The sequence below is a fragment of the Delphinapterus leucas genome, chromosome 5 (assembly GCF_059928025.1).
Source record: "Delphinapterus leucas isolate spDelLeu-1000000601 "Yukka" chromosome 5, BTC_Dleu_Yukka2, whole genome shotgun sequence".
NCBI classification, from domain to species: Eukaryota; Metazoa; Chordata; class Mammalia; order Artiodactyla; family Monodontidae; genus Delphinapterus; species Delphinapterus leucas.
In genome coordinates, this window is record NC_143133.1 from 89,244,748 (window position 1) to 89,257,934 (window position 13,187).

At 38.0% G+C, this 13,187-nt stretch overlaps 1 protein-coding gene across 1 annotated transcript in view; it reads left to right on the forward strand.

The window, feature by feature from the left end:
• The window catches only part of MTHFD2L (methylenetetrahydrofolate dehydrogenase (NADP+ dependent) 2 like), a 139,206-nt gene that overhangs the window by 103,449 nt on the left and 22,570 nt on the right, over positions 1 to 13,187 (forward strand). The window contains exon 7 of the mRNA XM_089912055.1: positions 4,386 to 4,511. Coding sequence (XP_089768181.1) covers positions 4,386 to 4,511 — 126 coding nt within the window. The remainder of the gene's footprint in view (positions 1 to 4,385; positions 4,512 to 13,187) is intronic.

The following is a 13,187-nucleotide window of genomic DNA, read 5'->3' on the forward strand; positions in this document are numbered from 1 at the left end:
TAAGGATAGGTTTCTATGGAATTATCACATCAAAAAAAAAAACTCATAGGAAATGTTCACTTGAAGGTACTATTCATTTTCAACTTTAACAAAAAGCAAAAAATTTTTTTTTCTGACTTCACATTCTACTGGTATCTAATGTCTTTTCTTTTCCAAATATATAAATAGTTTTTAATGATATTTCACTTTTATCAAATGATAATTTAAATATGTTGCAATTGTATATTTCGGGAAATAAATACATCATGTCTAAGAAATTTCTTTTCAGTGTCCTTAAAGACACAATCAATGAGCAACTTTACACGTCCAAGCATTTGTCTCTAGAAGACAACAATATAAGTGGACAACTTAGAGTATTTAACATATCTGAAGTAGACATCATACATGCCTATTTGTTATCATTTCAACTAAGTACAATTTGCATTATTTCTTTCTTTTCTTTAGTAGAATAAAAGGTCAGAAGTCTACAAGGGTTCAGAAATGAATGTTAAAGAAGAAAGAAAAAAAATTTTTTTAATTTTTCTAGACAAAAGAGAATGTTTAAATCATAGAACTGGAAAGCCTCATTAACCTTACCAATTCAATCTCTTCCTTACCCTATTGTGAATATTTCTAATGAGGAATAAGGACAGTATTTCTCTTTGTGGCTTATTTTATTACTCTTAAAATTCTCTATATTGAGCTAAAATCTATTCCCTTCCTATGTCCCTTCATTCTTCCTTCTGAAAATATATAAAGTAAATCTACTCCCTATTCAGTTTAACATATTGGAGACACCGCCGCAATTATTGGATTTTGATTGTTTTTAGTTTTTTTGGTTTTTTTCCCCTGAGATAGGCTGCCTGAGTTTATTCAACCATTCCTCTATTTCAGAGATATTCGGCGTGTGGACCAGTACTGATCCATGACTGTTTCTTACCCTCTGGGAACTATAATCATAGGTCCACAACAAGATAAGGAAATGTGGCAGAATATGTCAACATACTGCTTTCTTCATTGAAAAAGTCTTGCTATGAGAAAATAAAGCTAGCTGAATTCAACAGCTTGTTTAGTGATACAGTTGCTTTACATTGTGGCACAAGCTTTTTCATCTTATCGAAGACTGACGGTAAACAGTTGAACTAGTTAATTTGATAGCACTGGCTCCATATGACATGATTTCTAGATCCATTCTAATCGTTCTTCTCTAGATCAGCCTCTAGAATACATTCAACATTTCCAGAGAGAATCTGCTGAAAATATAGTGGAAAACATTACATCCCTGTATCTGGACACTATTTGTCTTAGCATAGCCTAATAGTTTTTAATGAGTTTTTAATCAAGTATAGCAACTGATCAGAATTATACATGTAACCCCTTTCTAATTCTTATTGCTGTTTATCGTCCATTATTCCAAAGTGGCTACCTATTAGCTATTCTATCCAATTTTGTGTCATTTGCTAATATGGGCTATGCAGCTTTAGCTGTGTAAAAAACAAAAAAAAACCCCAAACTCAGTCACTTTAAACAACCACCTTTTAAAAAAAATTTCTCATAAGTCTGGTTCGGCTGGTCAATTATGGTGACCTTGGCTCATTTCTTCTGACCTTGACTTGGCTTGTTCAAGCCTCTGCCTTCAGCTGGTGGTTGGCTAGTTGACTGAGTGAAAATGGCCTCCACTGAAACAACTCAGCTCTCTTCACAGGATTTGAACCTGCCAGTTGGCTAGCTTGTACTTGTTCTCAAGGCTGACAGGGTTCCAAAAAAGACAGGAAGCACACAAGACCTCTGTAAGGATCAGTCCCATCTCTGCCATAAAGTAGAGCAGGCAAAGGTGGAAAATGGACCTGGAGGAAGACAAAGGTAAAGCAAACATTATAATGCCAGTGGGTTCTTCGAAGTTCTTCATACAAAATTTGAAAATGGCACTGAAAAATAGTTTTCATGGAAGACCTCAATAGACCTTTTTAACGGATGCATTGATAAACCATTTCAGAATATGTTATTTAAACAGTCATGACTGTACCAATGAGAGCTTTTATACAGCCCACATTTTTCCATCACGTTAATAAGGGTTCAGTGAAAAATTCTGTCAAATGTGATGCTGCAGTTCAGAAATCATCATAGTTTTCTGAACATAAATGATCGTCACTGCATTATTTATAATAGCAAAATATTGGAAAGAGGGTGCAGGAATGAATGACTTATGGTAATTCATATAATAAATTATTTCATGTAGTTTTAAAATTTCAAATAATTGATAAAATAGGAAACAGTTCACAATTTAATGTTAATGCAAAGTGGTAAGATATACAATGAAGCATGGTGCAAAAAAATTACAGGCTTTTATATCTAATGTAGAAGTAATTTGAAATCCTAGAAAGAAATACAATAAAAATATACTTCTTGTCTTTGGATGGCAAGATTATAATGATTTTTGTTTTACTCTTAAACTTTTAAATATTTTTCAGATTTTCTGCAATGGACATATGTAACATCATCATCAGAAAAAATGCATTCAGGGTTTTTCCATTTTGTAATTTTCCTGGGAATTAAAATCAAGCTCACATTCCCCTCTTTTCTGAAAATTGTGCACTTGACCATTCCCAGTTGATATTTTCTGAGATATTGTATTGAACAATTCTAATTAGGAGGGAGATCTGGATCTTTCTCAAAAGCATAGTAGCTGGATTTTAGTAACTATTTCATCAACATTTTGATTTTAAAAATATTTCCTGCAGTCATAATCAATTATGGTTTCTTTTTCTATTGAATGCCAAGAAGAAACAGGATTTTATGACTATCTTTAGAGCAATACTCAATATCGATGCTAGAACTGGTAAAAAGGAAGAAGTTCTGTGGGATAGGATAGGAAAGCAAGAGAAAAAATACATCTCAAACATTGATGCCATCTTGGTTGTGTCATTATGTGGCTGAGGAACCTATCAGCTAGCTACAACTATTTTGGCACTGTTTCTTTATAGCCTTTCAATTCTTACTAGTAGTAAAAATCATATGCCACAAGGTGACATTTAAACCATCTGGAATGCTTAAATGAATATTCAGGTGCTAGAAGAAAGCGTCTGCCAACACAACAACAGGTAACCCTTTTCCAGCAAGGGATGTAGCAAGTGAAAGTGAGTAAATCACCCACCAGACAAAATGTCCACCAGAGGCGTTCTGGTGGAGTAAAGATGGACACTCAAATTCTTTGATTCTCCTCCCACTGAGAAATGGCATCTCCATCCCTCCTTTTAAATCTAAGTGGATTCTGTCACTGCCTGCCCAAAAGAATATGACAGAAGTGACACTGTGCCAGTTTCCAGGTTCCAGTCTTAAGTGACGGGCGCCTTCTATTTCCTATCACTTGGAACACTCACTCTTGGAAGCCAGCTGCCAGGTTGTGAGAAGCCCAAGCTGCAGGGAGAGGCCACACCCACATGCTCCATTGGACAGCCCCCACTGAGCTCAGCCACCAGGAGCATCAGCTGTAGCCCTGTGAGTGCGCCACCTCGGACAACCAGCTGCATCACAGCTTTAGATGACTTCAGCCGCAGCCACTATCTGACTCCATTTATATGAAAGATCCCCAAGAAGATCCATCCAGCTGAGCTCAGTCAACTCACACAACTGTGGAACATAATAATTAGTTGTTGTTTTAAGACACTAAGTTTGGGAATGGTTTGTTAATTTATAACAAAAAAATTGGAACACTAGCCATTGTTAGCTGGTACTGTTGTGCCTGAAATAAAATTTGAAAAGAGTTATAAGATATAGATGGTGACATAACATCTCTGTAGAGCTATCTTTCAAACTTGAATGGAGAAATAGTGAGTAGAACTAACTGTTTCTTACACCATTCCAAGTCATATACAGACATAACGAATCAAAGAAACCAAGAAAAAAATAAATACAAAGCTCAAGATAGCCTTTCATGTTTGGAGTGGATGAGATAATACTTTGTATTCAGCACTTTACAGTTTACCACAACCCTGAGGAATATGAATTATTACCATTTTCACTTTTTTTCTTTTTATCCTTCCTCCCTCCCTCTCTTCCTTCTCTCCACCTCCGTCTTCCAAGTTGTTTTCACGCCACTCACCCTCAGCAGGAGCCTGTTTCATCTCCATAATCTTCCCATGCTATTTATAGTACGTGAAATACAAAAGGATGCTGCTCAAGTGGGTGTCCATTTGGAGAAATGCTTTGGTAAGGAATTGCTTTGGTAAGCAATCTCTAAGGTGAAAGGGTAAATCCTGGCAGGATTTCACCCAGAGATGCCCCCATGTGCTACCTTTCCATGACAATAAAAACATTAGATGTATAAACTAATGTATAAATTTCGTTATACTCAGGGACAAAGCTTAGGTATTTTCCAGTGTTTTACAGCTCTGTTTTGCTTTCAGGTATCCCAAAGCTGATTACATCTGATATGGTTAAAGAAGGTGCTGCTGTAATTGATGTGGGTATCAACTATGTCCATGACCCAATGACAGGAAAGACAAAATTAGTTGGAGACGTGGACTTTGAAGGTAGTAAACTATATCTCTTTTGATAAGTGAAGAAAAACAAAGATTCTATGCTGCATGTTTTGAGAGTAGAAAGAGAAACTTTCCCTTCGATTGGGGCATTATTATCAACGATTACATTAATCTTTCCTCTGAGGAAAAGAGTTTAATGACAATTACATATTTCCTTCCTTCCTTCTGCCTGACTTCCTTCCTTCACTGCTTTCTTCCTATCTTCCTTCCCCCTTTCTTTCAGCCCTTCCTTCTATCCTTCCTTTCCTCCTTCTTTCCCTCCTTGGGAGAAAAATATAACTGTACCATTATTATTTCGTTTTAAGATGAAATTCCTTATAGTGCATTTTTTAAATGAAACAATTCAGTCGGCCTTTTATAGTGAGCATTATTTTGACTTTTGGGAGTGTGTCTCTATACTTCATCATCTATACTCAGCCATTCACTCTCGGAGCGAGAAGACATCTTAGGGTGTGTTTGCTAACTCTATATTTCAGATCTAGACAGTTACCTGGGTCAAAATTCTTCACTTGTGTTTTAAAGAGGATGAGAAAAAGGAGGTAGGCTAACATTTCCATGGCCAGTGAAGGAGATAAAGCACCCATTGTGTAGTAATAAAAAATTTCCAACCCAATGCCGTATCTCTACAGATGAGGAAACCAACTGCAAGATAGATATATTTTTAGATGCCTGATCCCCCAATCCAATTTTACTTCCAATATCTTTGTCAGATACTTACCTGCATTCAGGTTTTCAGTATAGTCTAGGAATCTTAGATGTCTAATACTACAGGCATATAATAAAGTGGAGATATTTTCATACTAGAAATATTTTATATATTCGATTGATCATTCTGGCCAAAAAATCAGGGCCATGCGAGAACTTCCTTAAGTTATAGGTGTGTCTTTATAGACAAATTGAAAGGAAAAATGGTGCTCTTTCTAAAATAATTCAAATTTTACATTTTCTCTTGGAATCTAGTCATCAGCTGATGGTTTGCCCGAGTCCTAGCATGGTGTGGAATACAAATGAATATGCAGGGACTCAGAAGTGTCCTTCTGAGTAAGGTATTGGCCCCATGTATGTGAGATTCCAGGGTGCATCAGGGACCAGGTCCAGGTAGGCAAGGTGAGCCTGGTGCTAAAAAGAAAAGAAAAAAAAAAGAAAACCTGAGAACAAAATACTCTGGGGACAGAATGGTGAAGAGAGCAAAGTACAGATGGACCTTATTATCTGCTGCCCTCATAGGCTGTCATTCGCAGGGCGCTGCCAGCCTAGCAGGGTGGCTCTCCAAGTGAACATGCGTGTCTGTATGTATGTGTGTGTGTTATGTGTACGTGTTGAACTCTTTAGGAAATGACCTTTTTTCTTTATTTCATTTTTTCATGTTCAATCACTAATGTCAGATATCAATAATATATTTGAATTTCTCAATTTGAAAGAGTAAGGGTACATTTCATTTTAAAATGTATTTTATTTCTGACCTTATTTCTTATTCTTTTGTGCTGTCATTCTGCTTCATGATTACATTTTAGTTACCAGGTTTATTGCAAAATCGCCACACACTTATGATGCACCCAGATGGCACAGACAGCACATAATAACCAGCTCGAGGCAAGAAAAGCAGGGATGTTAACAGCTCACAACCTTGACTGTGCTTGTGGGGCATGCTCACTCAGCAGTTGGCAATGTTTTATAAGACCCTTCTCTTATATGATGTTTCATTGGTCTCAGATCATTTCCATGCATTCTTATGTTTAGCTAAGAATTTTTTTTTGCTTGTAAGGGTATTATGAAAACATTAAAAATGAGCATTTTGGGGTGGGTGCACATGATAAGTCACACATGGATATGCAATCTCTTGGTAGTATCTATTCAATTAAATTTCAGTTATGTGTATCTAAGTATATAATGAAACAAAAAAGGAAATGACCATGAGAGACAAAGATATAAGATGAGCAGGAAAGAGCATTGGGCTGGGAGACTGAAGAGATGCTCTTAGACCTAGTATGGCAACCTGATAATTTTGTAACCTTTCTGGCCATCGGTGTTGTTATCAGTTAAATGATAACAATGTTGGCAACGGCTCCTTCCAGCTCTAACACTTGGTGCATCTTGGACATTCAGCTGAGTGCTACCACATGATTGTGTAAAAACACAGAAACTTTCAGAAAGTCCGGTTTTTCTGACCCTATCATAAACTACACCCATGTGACTGATATTATTACTCTTGTTGCCCTGCTGGTTTATGGAACCAGAGCCCTAAGGAAGACCTGGACTTGGTAAAGAAAGCCTTGTCAGTGAGGCCATGACTCAGCCACCCAGAGGAGCACGCAAGTGATAGGTTTTGACATGCTGCTCTTCAGGTCGTTGATCAGGACTTAACTTGAGGTGTGGGATGATCCTGCAGCTGAGAGGGAGGAGCTTTCACGTAGGTTCTGATGCAAAACTTACAGGTAGTGTTTGGCTGTAAATTGCCACAGGGAGTGTGGCTGCTTTGTGAGTATCAGTGAAAGTTTCACTATAACCATAGCCAAGATAGATAAAACAGATACAGGTAAAATCCAGTGCTGAAGTAACTTGTCCTTGCAGAAATCTTTAGCTCACTAATAAAGGAAACAACATGGCCTATTTCAAGTAGATTACTTTGATGGGAATGATTTTTAAAGAAAGATTTCATCCATGACCTCATTTGGGCACTGTTGGAAATATGTAAATAACTGCAAATTATTTTACAAATTCAATGATTTATAAAACCAGGAGTCATTTAATCTATTTTATTTCTAAGAAAATATAGATGCCTATTTGTATTCTTCTTCATTATTAGATATTTTAGCTTCAATTTTAAATCAGTCTTCTCTCTAGGAAGAGTGATATTTTATATCAAATACAACATGAAGATTGCATCACCCTTACTATAGTTCTTGACAAAAGGAAATAAAAAAACACCCTAAATATTTCCTTTTGACTTTAAGGACAGGTTTTTTGTTTTGGTTGAGATATAATTTCCTCTAGACCACCTCTTCCTTCATCTGCTAGGGTTTCCTGCTCTTATTTCCTGCTCTCATAGCTAGTGTTTCTGTAGCGCTTACAGTGTGCTAGGTATTGTTCTCAGGCTTTTACATATGATAACCCTATAACCCTATGATAACCCTATCATTTTACATATGATAACCCTATAATTGTTTAATTTTGATTCAGTTATTATGACAACCCTATAAGGTAGGTATTGTTATGCCAACTACAAATTGGCACTTGCCATCTGCCTCTACAAGGATTAAATCAAGAGCTGCTGCAGTTGCTGACCTTCAACACCCCCTGAGAGGAGTTCAGGGTGGAGATCAGGAATGAGGCACTCTGTACTCTGGGAAAAACTGGTAGAACAGGTCTTCAGATAGAGATTTGCAGGAGAAGATTTTATGAGCCCAATTCTTGCATCTCCTCGTATCTAGAGAAGCACTAAAACCCTTCATGGTGATGCCTGCTCGTGACTAGCAGTAACCTTCACGAGACTAGCAGCAACCTTCTGCAAAAAATATGTGCTTGATTGCATGTACTCCCCCTTCACCAGAATCACTGACCTTCCCCCGCTACCTCTTTAAATCAGTTTCTCAGAGCTTTCCGAAATTCTGTCTCCAGGGCTATAGTCCTCATTTTGCCCCAAACAAAACTTAACTCGCAACTCTCACGTTGTTTATTTTTTTTTCAGTTGACAGTTATTATGCTGCATTTTGCAGAGGCACACAAAGCCTGGGCATCTTGCCTGAGAGGACATAGCACAGGGGGCACTGTGGGTTTGTAGCCACTCATCATTTTTACCCTCTATCTTCTCGACTATCCTATATTTCACTTGGTTAATACTTTCCTTTCAGGACGTTGAATTATTTCTTTTATCTCCCGCCCACCTTATGTATAATAGCAGGTTTTAAAGTGCCTAAACAACAGTATTGGTGTACAACAGTCCTCACTTTGTATGGTTCTGATATACACAAATTTCAATTACCACGGATTGGCTAAATAACACCAGTCCCCCAATAGAGTGATTTGAATTTCAGTTAGTAATTGCATCAAGTGCAAACTTCTCTGCTAGCTCTTTGGGGCACAAATCATTATGTCAGTAACAAATGTGCATCATGATCTGTGACCAATCATACCACTTCTTTCAAAGTCTGTGGGCGATTGGTCATGGCACATCTGTTATTCAGCTCAGACAGCAAAGTGTGTAGTTCTGTTGACTCTTTGTTTCTCAGTGATAAACCACGTAACATTTTGCAAAAATAGATCATGCAAAGAGAGAATTGCCAGCAAAGAAATGAAAAGTGATAATTCTGAAAGTGAAATTTGAAATAGCTGACCATGGGATGTTGACAGTGCCACTGTTTGCCATTTGAGACTCTAGATATACAGCCAGACGAACTTTTCGACATAAATGAGGAAAGTGGTTGTTACTGAAAGGATGAGTGTCCCAGAGGAAGTGACACTGGCATAAAACTCTACATTAAAGGAACTCTCAGAGATATTTCATGACATAAGAAAGGGCAAAGACAAAATGTTGGAAGTGGATCCAAACTTAGAAAGGAATCTGACGATTCATCAAGTCATAAAAGAGGTACTAGCCCTGTGTTATAAGGTATACGACCAGGGGAAGAAAAGCAGTATTCAAACTACTCTTCATAAGATTTTTACAAATAAAGAAAACACTTGGATTCTCAATGTTTCTAATGTTTAAATTATGGTATAATAAATAAATACTAGTTTTACTATAATTTTCAATTCTCTACATATTTATAAACCACAGTAAGAGAGCTTTTAGTGTTTTGACAAAATAATTTTAGAGGTCGTTGAGCGAATGTAATATCCCCCCATTGATTATTAAGATTACTTTGCACTGTTTCAGCTTGCACAGTCATTTTTATGATCTTACATTACTGTAAAAAGTGAGCCCTCCCTGCATTTATCTCCATGTTCAATAAAATTCATGAAATTAGTGGTCATATAGTTCAAATTCATATCCACTGTCATAATCACCTCTACTACACGATTATTCAATTGTGTTTGATTACAGTTTCTAAGTATTACTACCCATAGAGGTTATGCAGTGTTGGAGGCATTGTTTGCTTAGCACCTTTTCTAGGAAATCCACACTCGTGCTTTTGCTCAAAATAGATCCAAGTTAGGCCTCTGTGCAACACCATTCCTCTCTGGGTGCTCTGAGGAATTAATAAAGCCTTAAAGTTATTACTAAAGTGCTATTTTGTTTTGTATTGAACCTCAGTTATAGAACTCAAGATAGCTCATCATTGCTTCCAGCATCTGACAGGTGCTTACTGCTACCTTTCAATTACTTGAACATGCCTCCCCTCTTCAATTTAAGACATTACAAGAAGAAACGGTATTTTAAAACATCAGTGATAAAATTACTGTGTATGTCGAAAAATTGTTTTTCATTACAAACAATCATAAAATAAATAATCTTCTGAAAACCTTAAATTTGCTAATATAGATTTAAAACAAAACAAAACAATGAGGCATACCTACTTTCACTTGGAATTTCTTTTAATCATTTTCTGTTGGTAGCTTTGAAAGGAAATTCATACATCCCTAACAAAGAAGGCTGTATTCTCATGAAACAGAAATAAGAGATGATGTGGTATGAGGTGTAAACTGCTTCTTCTGAATAATGAGCTGGAAAACAGTCTATGGGCCAGGACTCAGAAGCGCATAATTACAATGTTTTTATAACAGCCATTCACTGAATGGATTTGGTCAGCTGAACAATCTAATTAATGACTTCCTATGCTGTTACTTCAGCTAAGCTTGTTCACATTGGTGAACAGTCATATGCCTCATTTACACCTTGTAGATAATACACAGATATGTCTGTGGAAGCTTCAATAGCTTTGCTTCAGTTTTGTGATGAATTCTGCAGGGATTGAGGTGGAACGAAAGGAACTGAAATGTCTGCTCTGTATTTCCGCCCATCTCTCTTCCTTGTCTTCAATTCTTCCATCCCTGACCGCTCTGCTCCACTTACTGGTCTGTAAGAAAGCAGGGAGTAAGACAATGCTGGGAAGAACTGGTGAGAAGAAAGCAAAGAGATGGGAAGGAGGAACAGTGTGTAGCACTTTTCTCAGAATCAGAATAGGCGGGGTTAATGTCTAAGCATGATTCTCTTTGCTGACTTAAACTTATAGGATAGTAAATAGAAATTATAGAGGTAAGTCTAAAGGTACATATATTGTTAATGGAACTGATTTAAATTATCAGAATAAAGAAGCCACGTTTGATGTGTCTAATCCTCTAACACAACCAATAGTTTTTTTTTTATAACTACAGTTGCTTCTAGACATTTTGTGTATGCATATTTTACATACTTTGAGGAATATATGACTTATGCACTTAAATTTTTATCAGTCATTTTCCATGCTGAGGTCCTAGTTCATGGTTATGTTCAGTGAATATATCATGGTTTGCCTCGCTCCTTCTCTCTTGTTAAATGCTTGTTTCCCTTTTTTCCCCCTCTAAGTATTATACTAGAGTATAGCTTAAGCTGGTATAGCAAAGGGACACCAAAATACATGAACTCAACAAAATAGTTTAGTTCATTCTCATAAAAGTCCAGATTTAGGCAGACAATCAGCTCTGCTTCACTCAGGGATACTGGTTTCATCCATATTACTTTTTATATTAGTTTGACAGAACTGCCGTAACTAAGTACCACAGACTGCGTGGCTTAAACGACAAATTTATTTCACATAATTCTGGAGGCTAGAAGTCAGAAATCAAGGTGTGGCCAGGGTTATTTCTTCTAATGCCTCTCTCCTTGGCTTATAGGTGGTCATCTTCTCCCTGTATCCTCACATCATCTTCCTTCTGTACATGCCTATGTCCAAATTTCCTTTCTTATAAGGACACCAGTCATATTGGATGAAGGCCTACACCAATGGCCTTGTTTTAACTTAATTACCTCTTGAAAGACCCTCTCTCCAAATACAATGACATTCTGAGGTACTGAGGTTGACTTCAACGTATGAATTTTGGGGGGACACCATTCAGCCTGTAACACTATTCCACTTGAGCATTGTTATCCACACAGTTGAATTGCCTCCTCATCCATGGTTCCTTCCATGGAGGTGAAAGAGAGACGAAGGCAAGTGACTTCACTTTTGAGAAAATTGAACTGGAAGATGCACGTATCATTTCTGCTAGCATCCTATTGACCTGAACATAGTCACATGGCTGCTCCTATGTGGGAGTAAAAAAGATGTGGAATTTATAGTCTCTAGATGGGCACCATATTGGGTGAATAACAATCCATTCTGTATATAAGAACTTGAAGACCAATCTCTTACTTGGGAAAAAAAAAGATTTCTTCATCCAGCGTCCATATACCATTCAGTCTATCCTAAATTCATTCTGTTATGAAAAGCTCAGGGACAATCTCATCATTGTCTGCTTGCTTTTTAGTCAGTTTCAAAGCATGAGCTGCTTTGTTTTTCCCTAGGGGGTTAGTGGATGCCTAGTGTCAGCGAAGTTACGTCTTGACTCAGTTCTTACAGGATTAACTCTGATCTCTCTGTAGGTAAGGGATATGTAGATTTGCAACAGAATGTGCATAGTCAGGATAGCCTCATCAAACTATCTGGTTCTAACTACACTCATTTTTATTATTCAGTCATTGGTAGAGACTAGACACTTTTTGACTACTTCATGCAATGTCAAAAATTATATCAAGACCTTTTGGGGCTTCCATTTTTCATAACTCCACCTTTACTGACCTTATTTTCAGGCTCTTGATTATTACTGATGTTTTCAGTAGCCCTTCTAATTCACTAGGCTATACTTTTTATTGAAGTGTATGTCATGCAATATGTCCAGAAGTTGGAAAAATAACAAAGGGAGCAGGTCAGGAGACAGTCCTTGGCCCAGGGACCATCTCCAACATGTCCTGAGAAGGAAAGGCCCATGACTTACTACTTATTTTGACTGGTAAGAAAGAGAAACCTACAAAGTGAGATGTGGCAGGAGAGTAGGAGGCCTTCAGGGTGGTATGCTGGGAGGAAAGCCAGCTGGCTCAGGTCCACAAGCTTCCCTCTGCCCCTGCGGGTCTCACAGTGGCACACAAACTGAGAAAGGGCTCCCAGAGTGTCCCAGGCCAGGTTAAGGGTAAAGCTGGGACACCAGATAAATGGGATAGCAACAGAGATTTTGTTAGCCAAGGCTGAATTGGGCCATGTCAGCCAAGAGGTGGGCAGGGGGCCATAGTGTAGGGGTCTGACTCAGACTTGGGGCCCCCGGCCTCGGGAGATGGAGCTATTGCCATAGCCACGAGGCTCTTCTGAAGACCAAGGGCCAGGCCTGGGCACAGCCTACAGAGACCCCAGTCGTGGGGGCAATGGTACTTTAAGGCAGCCCGAGTCGAGAAGGCCTGGGTCATACTTGTAGGAACTGGGGACAAGCCTATGAGAAAGCTCTTGGCTACTGTTCCTGGGGCCCAGGGCTGCACAGGGTCTCAAAGACCCATGTTTCTCCTGGTTCAAGTGTTAAGATTTTTTGCATATGCCCAGCCAGGCAAGGTGAGATACCTGCTGTTAGAACACAGCCTGTGCATATATACCCAGAAGTGGGATTGTTGGATCTATTTTTAATTTTTTTTTCTGTACGTGGGCCTCTCACTGTTGTGGCCTC